At 39.2% G+C, this 19,322-nt stretch overlaps 2 protein-coding genes across 2 annotated transcripts; both read right to left on the minus strand.

The window, feature by feature from the left end:
• Positions 1–105: 105 nt before the first annotated feature.
• LOC145222582 (uncharacterized) lies at positions 106–9,025 on the minus strand. Its single transcript, XM_080088731.1, has 16 exons — positions 8,853–9,025; positions 8,310–8,430; positions 7,710–7,885; positions 7,527–7,653; positions 7,286–7,461; positions 7,043–7,163; positions 6,474–6,637; positions 4,002–4,025; positions 3,822–3,945; positions 2,547–2,725; positions 2,004–2,124; positions 1,403–1,578; positions 1,220–1,346; positions 979–1,154; positions 736–856; positions 106–384 (listed from the first exon to the last, which is right to left on the minus strand). Exons 1-16 carry the CDS (start codon positions 8,875–8,877, stop codon positions 213–215), a joined length of 2,130 nt encoding a protein of 709 aa, XP_079944857.1. The 5' UTR covers positions 8,878–9,025; the 3' UTR covers positions 106–212.
• Positions 9,026–14,542: 5,517 nt separating this feature from the next.
• Positions 14,543–17,348, minus strand: LOC145222587 (rhamnose-binding lectin-like). Its single transcript, XM_080088741.1, has 10 exons — positions 17,297–17,348; positions 17,114–17,237; positions 16,966–17,056; positions 16,662–16,878; positions 16,249–16,369; positions 15,651–15,826; positions 15,456–15,582; positions 15,208–15,383; positions 14,972–15,092; positions 14,543–14,769 (listed from the first exon to the last, which is right to left on the minus strand). Exons 1-10 carry the CDS (start codon positions 17,346–17,348, stop codon positions 14,598–14,600), a joined length of 1,377 nt encoding a protein of 458 aa, XP_079944867.1. The 3' UTR covers positions 14,543–14,597.
• Between the last annotated feature and the right edge of the window lie 1,974 nt (positions 17,349–19,322).

A 19,322-nucleotide genomic window follows, 5' to 3' on the forward strand; every position in this document is an offset into this window, starting at 1 on the left:
TGAATGTTGTGTTTATGATACAGTAACATATCAGGCACAAAGTTTGATTAGAGCTGATTTATTGTAACACCGAATATTGGATACATCAAACAAATAGACCCATTGTTACATTAAACACAATTTGCTCATAATGGAACATCAAAAATCAAACAATTAATACACCATTTTATCAAATTGTGCCGTTTACAATCCCTGCACTGCAGTGCGCCTGGTTAAATGCAGTAGTAATACATCTTGATAAGCTTATTGGTTCGTGGACATGGGTCGCCAAAAATACTGTTGCTGGCAGATAGAACACAGGAATTTTCCTCATCACAATTCTTCTTCAGAATATCAAGGGTTCCAGCTCCAACACAGTCTGTTGTGAATACGTTTCCAGGACAACTGAAAAATCGTGACTATAATTTTACTCTTTCGGGAAACCAACTGTATTGTGTGTGTGTGCGCGTGTGTATCTGTGTGTGTTTATGTGTGCGTGTGTTTATTGCTGTATGTACGTGTGTGTTTATTGCTGTTTGTATGTGTGTGTGTGTGCGCGTGTGTGTACGTGTGTGTGTGTCGGTGTGTTTATTGCTGTTTGTATGTGTGACTGTGTCTTTGTGCGTGTGTTGCTGTATTTCTCTCTCTGTGTGTGTTTGCATCGTTGTTAATACATTTAATAATGTGCTAAAATCACAATTCATTCATTTAATCTTACATGTTTGTAGTTGCGTTAATCATAAAGGAGCAACTTACGTGGTGCGGTCGTCTCTTCCATAGAAACCGTCAACAACTTGAATAATCTTATTTTCTGGGCATTTAGCTGTTACAGATGCGTGATGTTCACAAGCCACTTCAAGATTAAGCTCATTTCGGTCTGCGGAGATTTAACAACAGTTGTAAGAATTTATTATGTGAATGAATATTATAATGTTTTGTGTATTTCGACGGTAGCTTGCTATTTAACAAAAGCAAATCCTATTTACAAGTTCAACTTACAGTCAGGGACGCAGAAATAGTCCAACTTGGCAAATTTGTTGGTAAATGGGCACGGATCTCCAAATACTGAGTTGGATGCTTGCAGAACGCAGGAATTTTTATTCATGCAGTTACACTTGATAATATGAACTGAGGCTTCAGAATAACAGTCGGTGGTGTAAACATTACCGGGACATCTGATATTTTTAAAACGTAAATGTTTGTAAAATTGAGGGAAAGCCTAGACTTCACTATTACTTACGATTGAGCCTCATCACGTCCATAGAAACCATAGGCGTCCAGGATGACGTCACCACGCGGACACGTCACTGTGACGCCGGGATAATGTTCGCACGCGAGTGCTTTCTGGAGTTGTATGTCCTCCGCGGCTGTTTAATGCATTTTATACAGTTATAAACTCGTAAGAATTGCACGCTAAACTTACCTTTCTTCACGCAGTGGTACTCCATCTTGATAAACTTGTTCGTGTAAACGCAAGGGTCACCAAATATGGAGTTGCTTGCCGTTATAACACACGACTGTTTGTTGTTGCAAGTCTCACGTAAGATGTCCAGCGAGCCTTTGGCATAGCAGTCCTTGGTAAACACGTTTCCTGGGCAACTGGATAAACAAAGAGCTATCGATGAGACAATAAGTTTTTCAACACGCCAAAGTTCAAGATTTCGGTAAGACATGATTCTCCGCGAGGAGTTTGTTACCGGGCCGTATAATTTTCAGGTTACATGCTTTAAAACGTTTTGCTCGTGCATCCCGGGGATGATAAACTAATTTAGGTCATTTTTTGTTGCTTATATTTGTAGTTTTTCAAAGACCGGTCCACGATAAAATTTCACTTTTTTTGAAAACGGTCCGCAGTTCAAAAAAGGTTGCCGACAAGGAATTTTTTTAGATCGCAATTAGTAGGAGTAAAACATAGGCGGAAAAATAGAAGCCTTGAGTATATGCAATAAGAAAATATCCAAGCATTTTTTTGCCCTAAAATCCACTCAAATGTCTGACTACTCCGGTACGCCAACAAAACTTACATATCGTCATCATCACGACCGTAGAATCCTTGCGTCACGATGATGACTTCATTGTCCGGACACGTCACCGTGACGTCACCCTGGTGCTCGCAAGCTACAGCTTGGGAAGGCATGTAGCGGTCTGAAACAAAAATGGCAAATTGCGGAAAGTCACAGAATTCGCCTAGTTTCTTCAATAATGTCAATATACAATCTTGTTTATTAGAAAGACGACAAGCTTAATTTCGATCGGCAGGTCTTCACTATTAAAGCGGGTTGAGACCTTACAAAAAAGCAGTAAGCAGGCCTGAAGTTTGGCCGGAACCCGAAATTACAAGCCCCAAACCCGGCCTAAACCCGAATAAGACCCGAAGTTGGTTGGAAGTATGACCAATCAAAGCCTGAACCCAAAATTGACCGGAAAAGCCCGACCCGACTTACAATTTCAATAAAAAAGTGTAAATACAGACCCAATAAACGGTGCAAATTTTACACTACAAACCTCGCAGACAATGTTCATCGATATTAAAAAGCATTTTCATTAGCTTTCAATGGTGAACTTACTTTTGTCAATACATATGTATTTCATTTCAATGTATTTAAGCGTTCCGTAGCATGGATCACCGAAAATGCTGTTGCTAGCTTTCAATATGCACGAGTTTTTTTCTTGGCAGTTTCCTATGATGATGTCGTACGAGTTATTAGCATAGCAGTGTGTGCTTAATGCCCATCGGGAACCACATCTGGAAATATCATGAAAATATTAAGCAGTAATGAGTTAAAAAATCTCAAATGGTTCCAGCTTTAGAACCTTTGGCGGCTCATGGCCTATTACAGTGGTTCTCAAACTTTTTTTTGCTGCGACGCCGCTGGAAAAGTTTTCTGGTCTTGCGACGCACCAGCAAATAAAAGTTATTGAGGAAACTTATTATTAAAGTTGTGTTTATTGATACAACCACAAAAAGTCATGAAACGGAACTATTCTGCGACGCCCATGGAAAATTGAAACGACGCACCAGGGCGTCGCGACGCACAGTTTGAGAACTACTGGCCTATACGGTGAATAGAATTTCACCCTATGCTCAAAAATGGCCACGTTTGGAATTGCGTTAGAAAAACGATGCGTATATTTCATGTTAGTATTTTCATTTCACTTAATTACTGCGTATCAGCCGTTTTCCACCTTTTTTGATCTACGAAACACTTAATGCATTAGAGTATATTGCGGAACACCAACGCAATTACAACTACCATCTTATTATTACACAACGAGTCTAACTATTATTCAACAATAAATGAAGGAAATCAAGATGAAACATTCAATCTGGTGAAAGTGGATAATTACTTTCTCAAAAGAAAAGCCTTTTTCGCCCATTTTGTAAAACCAGGTATTTTCGACCGGTATTCCATGGAGCACTATATGACTAAAGCAGAGTTGTAAACGGGCCTAAAATTGGAGCCTGTCCTGGCCCGAACCCACGCTGCCCGAAAAGCGAATGCACGCCCGAAAGCGAATCGTTTTTGAGAAGCATGTTTAGGCCCGAAAGTTAGATTGATAGCCCTATACTTGAAGCCTCAGAAAAGACCAATAGGCTAAAATAAACACAATAGACAAATGGTTTTGAACGAGGCGGGTTTGACATTAGGTCAGGTCCAGCAACTGGCTACTTACAGCTAGTTAAATTTACAAAAAACATACTGGCGCAGAGTGTAAAGTCAGGCCGGAATCAAGCCCGTTTTTTTGAAGAAACCCAAGCCTAGCCCGACTTACAACTCTGAACCAAAGGGCCGGTTTGTTAATTTTAATTTGCCGTCACACATGGTTATTTTTGCACTTACGTTTTTCGGTCATAACGTCCGTAGCCGGCATAAGCCACGTCAATCACTTTATCTCCTGGACACGTGACTGTGACGTCATCTGAGTGTTCGCAGGCCACTGCCTTGTTTAGATCACATGAAGACACTGAAAAGAATTTGTTGTAACATAAATGTGACAAACGGCGACAAGCTTACACTTACCTGTGGCAAAAACAAGCACAAGCACTAAAAGAGTCAATAAGAGCTTTAACATTTTTATTTAACCTTGAACTTATACTTGTCAACTACCTATGTTTGCATTAGCTTCGTAACAAGTCTAGTGATTTCTATTTGTTGTAATTTTAATGCAATGAGTTACAAAATGACAGATTATCCGATTACATACAAGTTATTATACGTCAATCCCAAATATTTAACAACACAACGTAGATCAGCGGTTCCCAAACTGGGGTCCGCGGTCCTTTAGGGGTCCGTGAGGCAATTTTGGGGGGACCGCGAAGCGGTTGAAGTAATTCTATAATCTTATTTGGCGTCAGTTTGTGCCACTAAATCAGTTTAAATCAAAGTAGAATTGAGAATCGACTGTCTCCATTGCTAAACAATGGCCTTTATTGAATGCAACTATCAAAAATGCAATTATTCGCGCACAATCGTAATGTTTTTGTCCTGTTTGGGATGTCACATGCTGTCTTTGGATGATTGTTATGCGCAATTTTGCACAACTAGCTAAAATCCTGCAATCAACTTTCGTTTTTATGAAATACACATTTTGGCTTAAGGACCGCGAGCCCTCGAAATAATGGCAAAGGGACCGTTTTGAAAAAAATATGAAAAAGTTTGGGAACCACTGACGTAGATAAAACAAACTGAACACATATTACAAGGTTCAAACTTTAACTTTATAAACCGTTAGCATAAGTTTCAGGTTCCATGCAACTACCAACTGAAAACGTGCCATCTGCCACGGCGCAACTATAAGCAACAGTATTAAATAAGAATAGTTACGGATATAAAGTTACCAAGAAAGATACATCGATCAGGCATTTCGAAATGCAAGCCTGCAGTTTTAGCATACAGTCAAGACAAAACGTTCTGTCGGAATCCGGTGGAGCGAAGTCACATGGAAAAGAACATGACATCCTGTGTTTTGTTGATTCAACATTGGGTTTGCAAAATGAAACTTGATCACGTTTCAAAGAAGCAGGAAAGTCGCTCGAGTCCGCTCGGAAACAAGACCATATTAGTCATTCTAAAGCTGCAATACTGCAATCTTTGCTGATTTGCAGACACTAGACGAAAATAAAATTCGTATACATCTAAATCTAAAGCATGCAGGATCGCTAGGATCACTTGAATCGCCTTGTGCATTATTATCACCGCTTAGCGCACCGTTGCAACACTTGGCGCACCTTAATATTGCTTGGTGCACCTTTAGGTCGCTTCGTTTACTATCGCTTGGGAAACGTTTATTCCGCTAGGTAAGATGCACCAAGCGGGATAAAGATGCCCAAAGCGACAAAAGATTACATAAAGTGATGTAAGTGTACACAAAGCCATCAAAAGATGTGCTAATTAAGCGATGCACCAAGCGATATTAAAGTGCACCAAGTGGTGTAAAGGTGCATCAAGCGATCTTGTACATTTTAGATGCACCGAAAAAACATGTCTTAAATATACTCCCATATACGCGCAGCACATTTTGCTGACAGTAAAAAATCCTTTGCAAGGAGACTATGATTTGTTTACTGGAAATATGTCAACATGTTTGTCAGCAAAATGACATGAATGTTGTTGCAAGCTTGGGCTAAAGCAAATTGAACCAATCTTTTTGCAGACTTGGCGATTTGTAATCTACGTACAAGGACTTGAATAATGCTTACAACTTGAATAATGCTTTTATGCACTGAACGTTCAAAAATTATATGCAACTACTTCCAATTTACCACCAAATATAATTACCATCATGTGGACCACCCAAACAGCCATCATGAACCACCAGTTGTCTATAGACCCCCTGTTAAGAACCACAGCTCTAAAAGCTCAGAAATCTCCTTTATCAGTTTACCACAAAATTATAAGCACCGCACATACACAAGCGTAGTTTTGTGTGAAAACCACATAAAAACTCGCTTTTCAGTGAGAACCTGGTGTACAACAACACCCTTTTCCACTCACCCCGCACATAAGAAAAGCATCTCATCCAATTGTCGACACCTTATTCAAATCACGTTAAATTGAATAGCAGAAAGGCACATATCGGCGCAATCGGCGTTCCAATTAACCTTCAGGGGAGGTATTTCATTTCAAGGTACCATAACCAAATTTTTATCAATTTGGCGGTAGCAATTGATTTATTGTTTAAATGCTTTCAACAATATCATTGAACAACCTTACTTTCGTTGCGTGGTAAGACAATATGATACTCCATTTTGTTCAATAGGAACCAATGTCTTTGAATGTTGTGTTTATGATACAGTAACATATCAGGCACAAAGTTTGTTTAGAGCTGATTTATTGTAACACCGAATATTGGATACATCAAACAAATAGACCCATTGTTACATTAAACACAATTTGCTCATAATGGAACATCAAAAATCAAACAATTAATACACCATTTTATCAAATTGTGCCGTTTACAATCCCTGCACTGCAGTGCGCCTGGTTAAATGCAGTAGTAATACATCTTGATAAGCTTATTGGTTCGTGGACATGGGTCGCCAAAAATACTGTTGCTGGCAGATAGAACACAGGAATTTTCCTCATCACAATTCTTCTTCAGAATATCAAGGGTTCCAGCTCCAACACAGTCTGTTGTGAATACGTTTCCAGGACAACTGAAAAATCGTGACTATAATTTTACTCTTTCGGGAAACCAACTGTATTATGTGTGTGTGCGCGTGTGTATCTGTGTGTGTTTTTGTGTGTGTGCGTGTGTGTGTGCGTGTGTGTGTGCGTGTGTTTATTGCTGTATGTACGTGTGTGTTTATTGCTGTTTGTATGTGTGTGTGTGTGTGTGTGTGTGTGTGTGTGTGTGCGCGCGCGTGTGTGTACGTGTGTGTGTGTCGGTGTGTTTATTGCTGTTTGTATGTGTGACTGTGTCTTTGTGCGTGTGTTGCTGTATTTCTCTCTCTGTGTGTGTTTGCATCGTTGTTAATACATTTAATAATGTGCTAAAATCACAATTCATTCATTTAATCTTACATGTTTGTAGTTGCGTTAATCATAAAGGAGCAACTTACGTGGTGCGGTCGTCTCTTCCATAGAAACCGTCAACAACTTGAATAATCTTATTTTCTGGGCATTTAGCTGTTACAGATGCGTGATGTTCACAAGCCACTTCAAGATTAAGCTCATTTCGGTCTGCGGAGATTTAACAACAGTTGTAAGAATTTATTATGTGAATGAATATTATAATGTTTTGTGTATTTCGACGGTAGCTTGCTATTTAACAAAAGCAAATCCTATTTACAAGTTCAACTTACAGTCAGGGACGCAGAAATAGTCCAACTTGGCAAATTTGTTGGTAAATGGGCACGGATCTCCAAATACTGAGTTGGATGCTTGCAGAACGCAGGAATTTTTATTCATGCAGTTACACTTGATAATATGAACTGAGGCTTCAGAATAACAGTCGGTGGTGTAAACATTACCGGGACATCTGATATTTTTAAAACGTAAATGTTTGTAAAATTGAGGGAAAGCCTAGACTTCACTATTACTTACGATTGAGCCTCATCACGTCCATAGAAACCATAGGCGTCCAGGATGACGTCACCACGCGGACACGTCACTGTGATGCCGGGATAATGTTCGCACGCGAGTGCTTTCTGGAGTTGTATATCCTCCGCGGCTGTTTAATGCATTTTATACAGTTATAAACTCGTAAGAATTGCACGCTAAACTTACCTTTCTTCACGCAGTGGTACTCCATCTTGATAAACTTGTTCGTGTAAACGCAAGGGTCACCAAATATGGAGTTGCTTGCCGTTATAACACACGACTGTTTGTTGTTGCAAGTCTCACGTAAGATGTCCAGCGAGCCTTTGGCATAGCAGTCCTTGGTAAACACGTTTCCTGGGCAACTGGATAAACAAAGAGCTATCGATGAGACAATGTGTTTTTCAACACGCCAAAGTTCAAGATTTCGGTAAGACATGATTCTCCGCGAGGAGTTTGTTACCGGGCCGTATAATTTTCAGGTTACATGCTTTAAAACGTTTTGCTCGTGCATCCCGGGGATGATAAACTAATTTAGGTCATTTTTTGTTGCTTATATTTGTAGTTTTTCAAAGACCGGTCCACGATAAAATTTCACTTTTTTTGAAAACGGTCCGCAGTTCAAAAAAGGTTGCCGACAAGGAATTTTTTTAGATCGCAATTAGTAGGAGTAAAACATAGGCGGAAAAATAGAAGCCTTGAGTATATGCAATAAGAAAATATCCAAGCATTTTTTGCCCTAAAATCCACTCAAATGTCTGACTACTCCGGTACGCCAACAAAACTTACATATCGTCATCATCACGACCGTAGAATCCTTGCGTCACGATGATGACTTCATTGTCCGGACACGTCACCGTGACGTCACCCTGGTGCTCGCAAGCTACAGCTTGGGAAGGCATGTAGCGGTCTGAGACAAAAATGGCAAATTGCGGAAAGTCACAGAATTCGCCTAGTTTCTTCAATAATGTCAATATACAATCTTGTTTATTAGAAAGACGACAAGCTTAATTTCGATCGGCAGGTCTTCACTATTAAAGCGGGTTGAGACCTTACAAAAAAGCAGTAAGCAGGCCTGAAGTTTGGCCGGAACCCGAAATTACAAGCCCCAAACCCGGCCTAAACCCGAATAAGACCCGAAGTTGGTTGGAAGTATGACCAATCAAAGCCTGAACCCAAAATTGACCGGAAAAGCCCGACCCGACTTACAATTTCAATAAAAAAGTGTAAATACAGACCCAATAAACGGTGCAAATTTTACACTACAAACCTCGCAGACAATGTTTATCGATATTAAAAAGCATTTTCATTAGCTTTCAATGGTGAACTTACTTTTGTCAATACATATGTATTTCATTTCAATGTATTTAAGCGTTCCGTAGCATGGATCACCGAAAATGCTGTTGCTAGCTTTCAATATGCACGAGTTTTTTTCTTGGCAGTTTCCTATGATGATGTCGTACGAGTTATTAGCATAGCAGTGTGTGCTTAATGCCCATCGGGAACCACATCTGGAAATATCATGAAAATATTAAGCAGTAATGAGTTAAAAAATCTCAAATGGTTCCAGCTTTAGAACCTTTGGCGGCTCATGGCCTATTACAGTGGTTCTCAAACTTTTTTTTGCTGCGACGCCGCTGGAAAAGTTTTCTGGTCTTGCGACGCACCAGCAAATAAAAGTTATTGAGGAAACTTATTATTAAAGTTGTGTTTATTGATACAACCACAAAAAGTCATGAAACGGAACTATTCTGCGACGCCCATGGAAAATTGAAACGACGCACCAGGGCGTCGCGACGCACAGTTTGAGAACTACTGGCCTACGGTGAATAGAATTTCACCCCATGCTCAAAAATGGCCACGTTTGGAATTGCGTTAGAAAAACGATGCGTATATTTCATGTTAGTATTTTCATTTCACTTAATTACTGCGTATCAGCCGTTTTCCAACTTTTTTGATCTACGAAACACTTAATGCATTAGAGTATATTGCGGAACACCAACGCAATTACAACTACCATCTTATTATTACACAACGAGTCTAACTATTATTCAACAATAAATGAAGGAAATCAAGATGAAACATTCAATCTGGTGAAAGTGGATAATTACTTTCTCAAAAGAAAAGCCTTTTTCGCCCATTTTGTAAAACCAGGTATTTTCGACCGGTATTCCATGGAGCACTATATGACTAAAGCAGAGTTGTAAACGGGCCTAAAATTGGAGCCTGTCCTGGCCCGAACCCACGCTGCCCGAAAAGCGAATGCACGCCCGAAAGCGAATCGTTTTTGAGAAGCATGTTTAGGCCCGAAAGTTAGATTGATAGCCCTATACTTGAAGCCTCAGAAAAGACCAATAGGCTAAAATAAACACAATAGACAAATGGTTTTGAACGAGGCGGGTTTGACATTAGGTCAGGTCCAGCAACTGGCTACTTATTACTAGTTAAATTTACAAAAAACATACTGGCGCAGAGTGTAAAGTCAGGCCGGAATCAAGCCCGTTTTTTTTTTGAAGAAACCCAAGCCTAGCCCGACTTACAACTCTGAACCAAAGGGCCGGTTTGTTAATTTTAATTTGCCGTCACACATGGTTATTTTTGCACTTACGTTTTTCGGTCATAACGTCCGTAGCCGGCATAAGCCACGTCAATCACTTTATCTCCTGGACACGTGACTGTGACGTCTTCTGAGTGTTCGCAGGCCACTGCCTTGTTTAGATCACATGAAGACACTGAAAAGAATTTGTTGTAACATAAATGTGACAAACGGCGACAAGCTTACACTTACCTGTGGCAAAAACAAGCACAAGCACTAAAAGAGTCAATAAGAGCTTTAACATTTTTATTTAACCTTGAACTTATACTTGTCAACTACCTATGTTTGCATTAGCTTCGTAACAAGTCTAGTGATTTCTATTTGTTGTAATTTTAATGCAATGAGTTACAAAATGACAGATTATCCGATTACATACAAGTTATTATACGTCAATCCCAAATATTTAACAACACAACGTAGATCAGCGGTTCCCAAACTGGGGTCCGCGGTCCTTTAGGGGTCCGTGAGGCAATTTTGGGGGGACCGCGAAGCGGTTGAAGTAATTCTATAATCTTATTTGGCGTCAGTTTGTGCCACTAAATCAGTTTAAATCAAAGTAGAATTGAGAATCGACTGTCTCCATTGCTAAACAATGGCCTTTATTGAATGCAACTATCAAAAATGCAATTATTCGCGCACAATCGTAATGTTTTTGTCCTGTTTGGGATGTCACATGCTGTCTTTGGATGATTGTTATGCGCAATTTTGCACAACTAGCTAAAATCCTGCAATCAACTTTCGTTTTTATGAAATACACATTTTGGCTTAAGGACCGCGAGCCCTCGAAATAATGGCAAAGGGACCGTTTTGAAAAAAATATGAAAAAGTTTGGGAACCACTGACGTAGATAAAACAAACTGAACACATATTACAAGGTTCAAACTTTAACTTTATAAACCGTTAGCATAAGTTTCAGGTTCCATGCAACTACCAACTGAAAACGTGCCATCTGCCACGGCGCAACTATAAGCAACAGTATTAAATAAGAATAGTTACGGATATAAAGTTACCAAGAAAGATACATCGATCAGGCATTTCGAAATGCAAGCCTGCAGTTTTAGCATACAGTCAAGACAAAACGTTCTGTCGGAATCCGGTGGAGCGAAGTCACATGGAAAAGAACATGACATCCTGTGTTTTGTTGATTCAACATTGGGTTTGCAAAATGAAACTTGATCACGTTTCAAAGAAGCAGGAAAGTCGCTCGAGTCCGCTCGGAAACAAGACCATATTAGTCATTCTAAAGCTGCAATACTGCAATCTTTGCTGATTTGCAGACACTAGACGAAAATAAAATTCGTATACATCTAAATCTAAAGCATGCAGGATCGCTAGGATCACTTGAATCGCCTTGTGCATTATTATCACCGCTTAGCGCACCGTTGCAACACTTGGCGCACCTTAATATTGCTTGGTGCACCTTTAGGTCGCTTCGTTTACTATCGCTTGGGAAACGTTTATTCCGCTAGGTAAGATGCACCAAGCGGGATAAAGATGCCCAAAGCGACAAAAGATTACATAAAGTGATGTAAGTGTACACAAAGCGATCAAAAGATGCGCTAATTAAGCGATGCACCAAGCGATATTAAAGTGCACCAAGTGGTGTAAAGGTGCATCAAGCGATCTTGTACATTTTAGATGCACCGAAAAAACATGTCTTAAATATACTCCCATATACGCGCAGCACATTTTGCTGACAGTAAAAAATCCTTTGCAAGGAGACTATGATTTGTTTACTGGAAATATGTCAACATGTTTGTCAGCAAAATGATATGAATGTTGTTGCAAGCTTGGGCTAAAGCAAATTGAACCAATCTTTTTGCAGACTTGGCGATTTGTAATCTACGTACAAGGACACATTGCTTGTAGTTTTAGTGGTTTACATACAAGGTCCAGTGTCCATGATAAGCTAGCCTTGTCTGACATCGCAAGCACATTTTGCTCACCCTTCAAATAGGAGAATATCAATCACATTGTTGACACGAAGATCCATCTAAATTTTAATTGGGATTTTATGTTTGAATGTTTAAAGGTGACACACAAATCACACAATACCATCTGTATCAGAGAAACATCGCTTACAGGAAGAGTCTTAAACTCAAATTGCTTTGAGGGTCTGTTAGTTTTTAACAGAAATAAAATGTCAACCGAAATATCTTTAAGTCTATTATACGTGTTGAATACATGCAATCTATTACAGTTCCTCTGATTTAACTCAATGTTCAACTGCAATATATCTTCGAATCCCTATTTGCTTACATAATCTGTGTAGTTGTTTTTTGCAACATTAAGTTGAATGGGGTTTAAATAAACATAGTGGTTTATTGGGGGACAGCTACCAACAGCATGTGCAAAAGCAAATATTGCCGGCGCCAGCCATTGGCAAGTGTTTATCTAATGACTTTATTACCAAGTCAGCAAATGTGGAGGCTTTGTAACACAAAGCTTGTTATTGGCCTCTTTTTCTGGGACACACAAAATACTTATACTTGTTTTCGTATGCTTTGTAATTTTCTCCTTCCGAGAGTATACAAATATTTAGTACAATCCATTAAATAAGTCTCTGATCTCTAAGTACACAAAAACAAACTGTACCGTACATCAGTTTTAGTTTGCATGACTCATTGTTTGCCACCCAGTGTTTATTGCATTGCTCACAAGTAAATACCTGTAAATGTGTCGTGAAATCTCTCAACCCATTTGAACCGGTGGCAAGCTCAGAACTGCAAGCGTGAAGTTGGAAAAACAGCTTTATTTACCTGTGAGAAATGCAGTAGTAAAATAGTAGATGAGCTAGTTTTTGCACAAAAACAGATTGCCAAAAAAATTTTGTCCACTACCATCTTCCCTTTGCATAGGGTTCCTGTTCTAACGCAGTTTGTTGTAAACCTATACTCAGAGAATCTGCAAAATGGAAGGGGGGTTAGTTCAATAACCTTTAATTCCAGAAACCTAATAAATAAATCGTTTGTTTTGTGTAGGGCTAACACAATGTTGGCTAAATCCCAAAGTGAACCCAAAAATTACTGCTTCATGTTATCTGTACCTCGTGTTACGGACAATAACGCTCCCCAATAACAAAAACTTTTCCCGCCAATGTAACAATTGTGCCATATACATTGTTACGACATAAGTTAACTACCAACCTTGTATGTGTCATATTATCACGGTTTCTTTGTTTTTAACCATGCCGTCTAGTTAGTGATACAACGGTATCAGAGTCAGTTGTGAGTGTATTAAGTTTTGGTGTGGTGGACAATTTAATGTATGTAAGTTAGATTATTTCAATTGTTTTGTGGTGACATTTCTTATTCTGTTTAGATTAGGTGGCGAAAATCTTTTTTTGCATCACTCTTCATTTCAATGAAGTGCATGTGAAACTGACCGCTGTTATTCTGCCAGTAAAAAGGCTTAAAGGTAGAATTAGCACAAAGCTTGAACGCTACATACTATACACTTACTGCTGGTTTAGTTTTGGGTGTGCGTTTTTTGAAACCAGAAAACTTAAACCCATAAAACTGGCGATGTAGGCTACAGTAGGCACCTGACGAACAACAACTATTGCCAAACACCTTGTCTAGAGAATTCAATTTGCAACAACCTATAGTTAAAACACGTTGAACATAAGGCACATTCCAACGGGGTGCCTTCGAATACTACAGGTGCGCTAAGTGCGCTAAGTGCGCTTGGTAACTTTTTTTCGTGCAGCGTAAATTAAAAATAGTGCAGGTAACTCTCTTTGGTGCGATTAAACTCAGAATAGGTACGACGTAACTCGAAAATACTACAGCTGTCCTGTTTTTATGCGACAAATCGTAAATACTTCAGTTAACGTTATAACACGCTAATAATGCTGGAAAAGTTTTACGATAGTCCCAACACACAACCAAAACCCTAAACTCTGAACCCTAACCCTAACCCTAACCCTAATCCTAACCTCAACCCTAATCCAATCTTAAAAACAGTACATACAGCATTATTACGTTACGTCGCAGTAACTACGAGTTTACTCGTTTCAAAAAAGGTTACCTGCACTATTTACAGGCTTTGTTGAATTAAAACGAGTTACCTGTAGTTTACCAAGCGAAGTACCTAGCGGACCAAGCGCACCTAGCGCACCTGCAGTTTTCGAAGGCACCGCATTCCAACGTGATCAGCGTGCCAATAAACCAATTAAGGTACCACAACACAAAAATATTTTACATGTACTCGGTAATTTTTGTGTTTTTTCCTGTAAAATGCTGTGAACGACATCTTAGAAGAATCGTTGTGAGCTACCCCAACTGGAACACACAAGTTTAAGTACTGTTTGGTTTATTGTAATACCGATTTCAGTGGATACGTGAAACAAATTGACTCATTATTAATTTTACCTTAAATTTTCCTAATTACGGTATTATAATTAAATACACAAAATTAAACATTGAATCAAAATATTTGGATAATAAACTTTTGCAATTCCTGAACTGCAGTGCGACTGGTTAAATGCAGTAGTAAAACAATTTGATAAGCTTATTGGTTCGTGGACATGGGTCGCCAAAAATACTGTTGCTGGCAGATAGGACACAGGAATTTTCCCCATCGCAGTTTTCCTTTAAAACATCAAGGGTCCCATCTCCAACGCAGTCAGTTGTGAAAACGTTCCCAGGACAACTGAAAAAGTAATCAATGTTAAATTAAAATGATTTGAAAACCTAAAACTGCATAAAAACTTTTTAATTTTTTTTGTCACGCAATACTTTAAACCAAAGCTGTTGGAGCCCGTGCAACATTCATATTTTGAAAATTGTGCCAAGTATAACCAAATTCACTAAACCTGCGTAATCGTATATAAGGGGAATGATCTAAAACTTACGTAGTTTGGTCGTCTCTTCCATAGAAACCGTCCACAACTTGAATAATCTTATTTGCTGGGCATTGAGCTGTTACTGATGCGTGATGTTCACAAGCCACATCAAGATGAAGTTCATTTCGGTCTGCAGAAATTAAACAAAAGTAAGCTTAGATTGTTTTGTATTTCAGAGGTAGCTCGGTATTTGTGCCAATACTTATCAACAAAGAGTAAATCACATTACAGCAAGTTTAACTTACAGTCTGGGACGCAGAAATAGTCCAACTTGAGCAGTTTGTTCGTGCTAACGCAAGGATCTCCAAAAACTTCGTTGGAAGCTTGCAGAACGCAAGAATTTTGGTTCATACAGTTACACTTGATAATGTCATCAGAGTTTTCAGCCAGACAGTCGGTAGTAAAAACATTACCGGGGCACCTGGAAATTCAAAACGAAAAACCTACTTTTTTGTACACTTGTAAGCCAAGCATGATAGTCAGAATTTCTTACGATTGAGCTTCATCGCGTCCATAGAAACCGTAGGCAGGCAGGATGACGTCACCACGCGGACACGTCACTGTGACATCATCGTGGTGCTCACATGCTAGAGCTTTCTGTACGTGTATGTCCTGAGTTGCTGCAAGCATGTTACCAGCATAATAGTCATGTACACATCGAGCGGTCAACCTTCGCTTAGAAACCTACCCTTCTTAACACAGTAGTACTCCATCTTGATAAGTTTGTTTGTGTAAACGCAAGGGTCTCCAAATATCGAATTGCTTGCTGAGATAACGCACGACTGATGATTGTTGCAAGTCTGACGTAAGATGTCCAACGAGCCTTCTGCGTGGCAGTCGGTCGTAAACACGTTTCCTGGGCAACTGGGTAAACAGAGATATCGATAAGACAAGATTCTTCACATATACAAAGTTCAAGATTTTACTTAGAGCGCAAAGGATTGAAACTTTCGTAAAAAAGAGGCTTGTCCAAGACTTTAATACTTGATAAAATAAGAACATGATCAGATGATAACTGTATACAGTTAAAATAGCTATAGTAAGTTAATGTTAAAACATTGTTATCCAAGAATAAGACGGCAGTACCCACATTTAGACAGGCCTACGTTAATGCGAAAAGTGGCCATAGCGTACATCTGTGCCACCAGAGTCACTACCATATAGGCATATGCATATCGTAAAAAGGCCATTGAAAACAATATAGAGTCTGATGTTGTGTAGACGTGTTTTTGCCTCGAAATCTACTCAAATGTCTCCACCACCCTGGATACTCTAACTGGACTTACGTATCATGGTCGTCGCGACCGTAGAATCCTTGCGTCACTATTACGACCTCATTGTCCGGACACGTCACAGTGACGCCACCGCGGTGCTCGCAAGCTACCGCTTCGGAAGGCGCGTAGCGGTCTAAAACAAATCAATGTTTAGGGTTGGGCAACTTTCAATGAAAAACGCACAAAATTGGCAAATCAAATTCTACGTGAGTGCCCATAATCCACAGTTTCGAATTGCTAGGAGACGATACTTGCTTAATTGCACAGGTTGGACGTCATGTGTGAATGAAGGGTTAGGCCCTTTTTACGTCAAAAGAAAAACGTGTCAATACAGACACAATTAACTATGCAAATTTTACAATAAATAACCTACAGTCAATGAAACTTTTTTAAAGTATTCTTATTTAGCTTGAAGGGAAACTTACGGCGATCAACACATTTGTATTTCATTTCAATATATTTGAGCACTCCGTAGCACGGATCCCCGAAAACGTTGTTGCTTGCTGACAATGTGCACGAATTGTGATCTTGGCAGTTTCCTTTGATGATGTCGAATGAGTTATCAGCGAGACAGTCTGTATTCGAAGCCCATTCGGAACCACATCTGGAAACAGCAAGAAAAAATGATGCAGCGATAATTTTCTAATCGGTTGATAAGGTTATAAAAAAGCCAAAACCTTGGAGCCTTTTATCAATACTTATGGCCAATAAATTTGACATAAGTATTACAAGCTTGGTGCGATGCCTGTAGTTGAAAGCAATAAGACCAGTTGGGCCAGCCTCATACCACGTATGATCAACTGGGCCGGCAATTTTATTCCTGCCTAATTAACGCTTATCATATTATCCTTTCAAATGTTGCTTATCTCAAGCTTACGTTTGTGCGTCATTACGTCCGTAGCCGGCCCATATTACGTCAATCACCTGATCTCCTGGACAACTGACGTTCACGTCATCCGAGTGTTCACAGGCCAATGCCTTCTGCACATCACATGAAGACACTGAAAAAAAAAAATTAGTTGTAACATAAATGCGACAAGAGGCGAAAGGTTCCACTTACCTATGGCAGAAGTGAACACAAGCGCCAAAAGGGACAAGAAAAACTTTAGCATTTTTTTGTTCGACCTTGGTATGTAGCCTACATATATCTGGAACCAATATATGTAAACTGTTGCGTCAAAAACCATATGTTAATTTAGACAGATGTAACATAAAAGATTGAACGTTCTTTTACACGCATTTTACATATTCGTACGAATTTTGTTATTACATATAGGCTCTAATTATTTTTTCTTTCATAAGGGGCTGCTAAAACCACTAAACAGCAAGAAAATTTCATCTTCATTTTTGATTTATGTCTTTATATTAAGGGTTTTAAGTTAGTTATGGGCTGCTATAAAAAAAACTGCAACTATCTTCCAAAATACGTGTTAAAACCCCTAACTATCAACCATGAATCCCTTGCGCCAGAAAATGTACGCACCTACAAAAACACGTTCACTGAAAGACAAAAACGCTGCAAAAGTATAGGCTTTATATACCACCATACGCGTAGAGCATTTTGCTGACAGCAAAAATGCTTTGCGGGGTGACCGTGGTTTGTTTACTAGAAGTATGTTTACATGCTTGTCAGCAAAATGATGGCAATGTTGCTGCAAGCAAGGGCTAAAGCAAATTGAAACAGTCGTTTTGCAGACTTGGCGATTTGTAATCTAGGTACAAGAACACATTGCGTGTAGTTTTAGTGGTTTACATACAAGGTCCAGTGTCCATGATAAGCTATCATGTTATTGACAAGCAGAATTTTGCTTACCCTTCAAATTGTTGAATAAACACTACATTGATAGCATGAGGAGGTAAGTTTTAGTTGGAAGTTAATGTTTTACTTAATGGCCTTATCACACAAATCACAATAATACCTTCTCCTGTATCTGTTCAACTTTGCTTCGACCAAGCCCTTATTCTCAAGTTGCTCTAAAGTTTAAAGGTTCATTAGGAATTACAGGGTAACTCAGGGGTCAAAATATAAGAAGTTTTATTGTCAACCCGCCAAAAAATATTGACGCCTTTTAGGTGCTCAATACAGTTCTGTATCGAAGCCACATATGGTAGGGTTGCCATATTTTATGAAACACAATCCCTGACAAAATTTATCTCGGTTGCGTGAACCCAGTTTTTCTCAAACTTTAAGTCTAAATGTGTTGACGTAAGTCTGAGTGTGTATTTCAGAAAAACGAAAGTTGATTGCAGGATTTTAGCTAGTTATGCAAAATTGCGCATAACAATGATCCAAATCTGACATCACAGACAGGACAAAAACATTACAATTGTGCGCGAACAATTGCATTTTTGTTAGTTGTCATGCAATAAAGCCTATTGTTTAACAATGGAGACGGTCGATTCTCACTTGAACTTTGATTTCAACTTATTCAGTTGCACAAACTGACGCCAAATAAGGATATAGAATTACTTCCACCTTTTCGAGGTCCCCGCAAAATGCCCTAAAGGACCGCGGACCCCAGTCTGAGAACCGCTGCGTTGACCATTTTTGCGATCCAAACACTTCATTCCGGAATAAATTAGAATATTGGGAAGTCACACGGACAGCGACACGAGAAAACGTTACATACGATACTCTGATCCTTGTCAATTAACTTTCTGCGCACGCTTCTGTTTAGTTAAGTTTTTTTTTAACCAAAAAATTAAACTATGGGAGTCACAAGGACCTTTTCAAATTTGAAGAAAAATGCCAAAAATGCCAAAATGTTCTGATGTCTCACGCATTCGACTTTTAGTTGTGAGTTAGTTCCCTGCGTAATAGGTACACAGTTAAATGAAAGTTCCCACGTTCTCATATAGCTTCGAATGCTGTGTTTTCTTGAGACGCGGATTTTTATTTGTGTATTTAACGCATATTGTTAAATATCTAGTAACAAACAGGTATTGTTACGCGCGCACACACATCAAACAGTAACAGGTACATTAACCTGCGCGCCGCCAGTTTACCTCTTATCGTTTCATGGTACAGACGCGGTTGTAGCTATCTACTAGAAACTTTCTCCGTTGGTACATTAATTTTATAATAT

Source organism: Phallusia mammillata, chromosome 4, assembly GCF_965637545.1.
Source record: "Phallusia mammillata chromosome 4, kaPhaMamm4.hap1.1, whole genome shotgun sequence".
In the NCBI taxonomy this organism is placed as follows: domain Eukaryota; kingdom Metazoa; phylum Chordata; class Ascidiacea; order Phlebobranchia; family Ascidiidae; genus Phallusia; species Phallusia mammillata.

Excerpts from the sequence above, each read along its gene's own strand:
- LOC145222582 (XM_080088731.1), bottom strand. The coding sequence starts at position 8,877 with ATGAAATACATATGTATTGACAAAA. Across the intron at positions 8,431-8,852 it reads ATACATATGTATTGACAAAA|ACCGCTACATGCCTTCCCAA; the intron begins GTAAGTTCACCA and ends TTTTTGTCTCAG. Across the intron at positions 385-735 it reads GGAAGAGACGACCGCACCAC|TTGTCCTGGAAACGTATTCA; the intron begins GTAAGTTGCTCC and ends ACGATTTTTCAG.
- LOC145222587 (XM_080088741.1), bottom strand. The coding sequence starts at position 17,348 with ATGCTAAAGTTTTTCTTGTCCCTTTTGGCGCTTGTGTTCACTTCTGCC. Across the intron at positions 17,057-17,113 it reads GGACGTAATGACGCACAAAC|GAATAAAATTGCCGGCCCAG; the intron begins GTAAGCTTGAGA and ends TTAATTAGGCAG. Across the intron at positions 15,093-15,207 it reads CTATTTCTGCGTCCCAGACT|ACCGAAATGAACTTCATCTT; the intron begins GTAAGTTAAACT and ends TAATTTCTGCAG.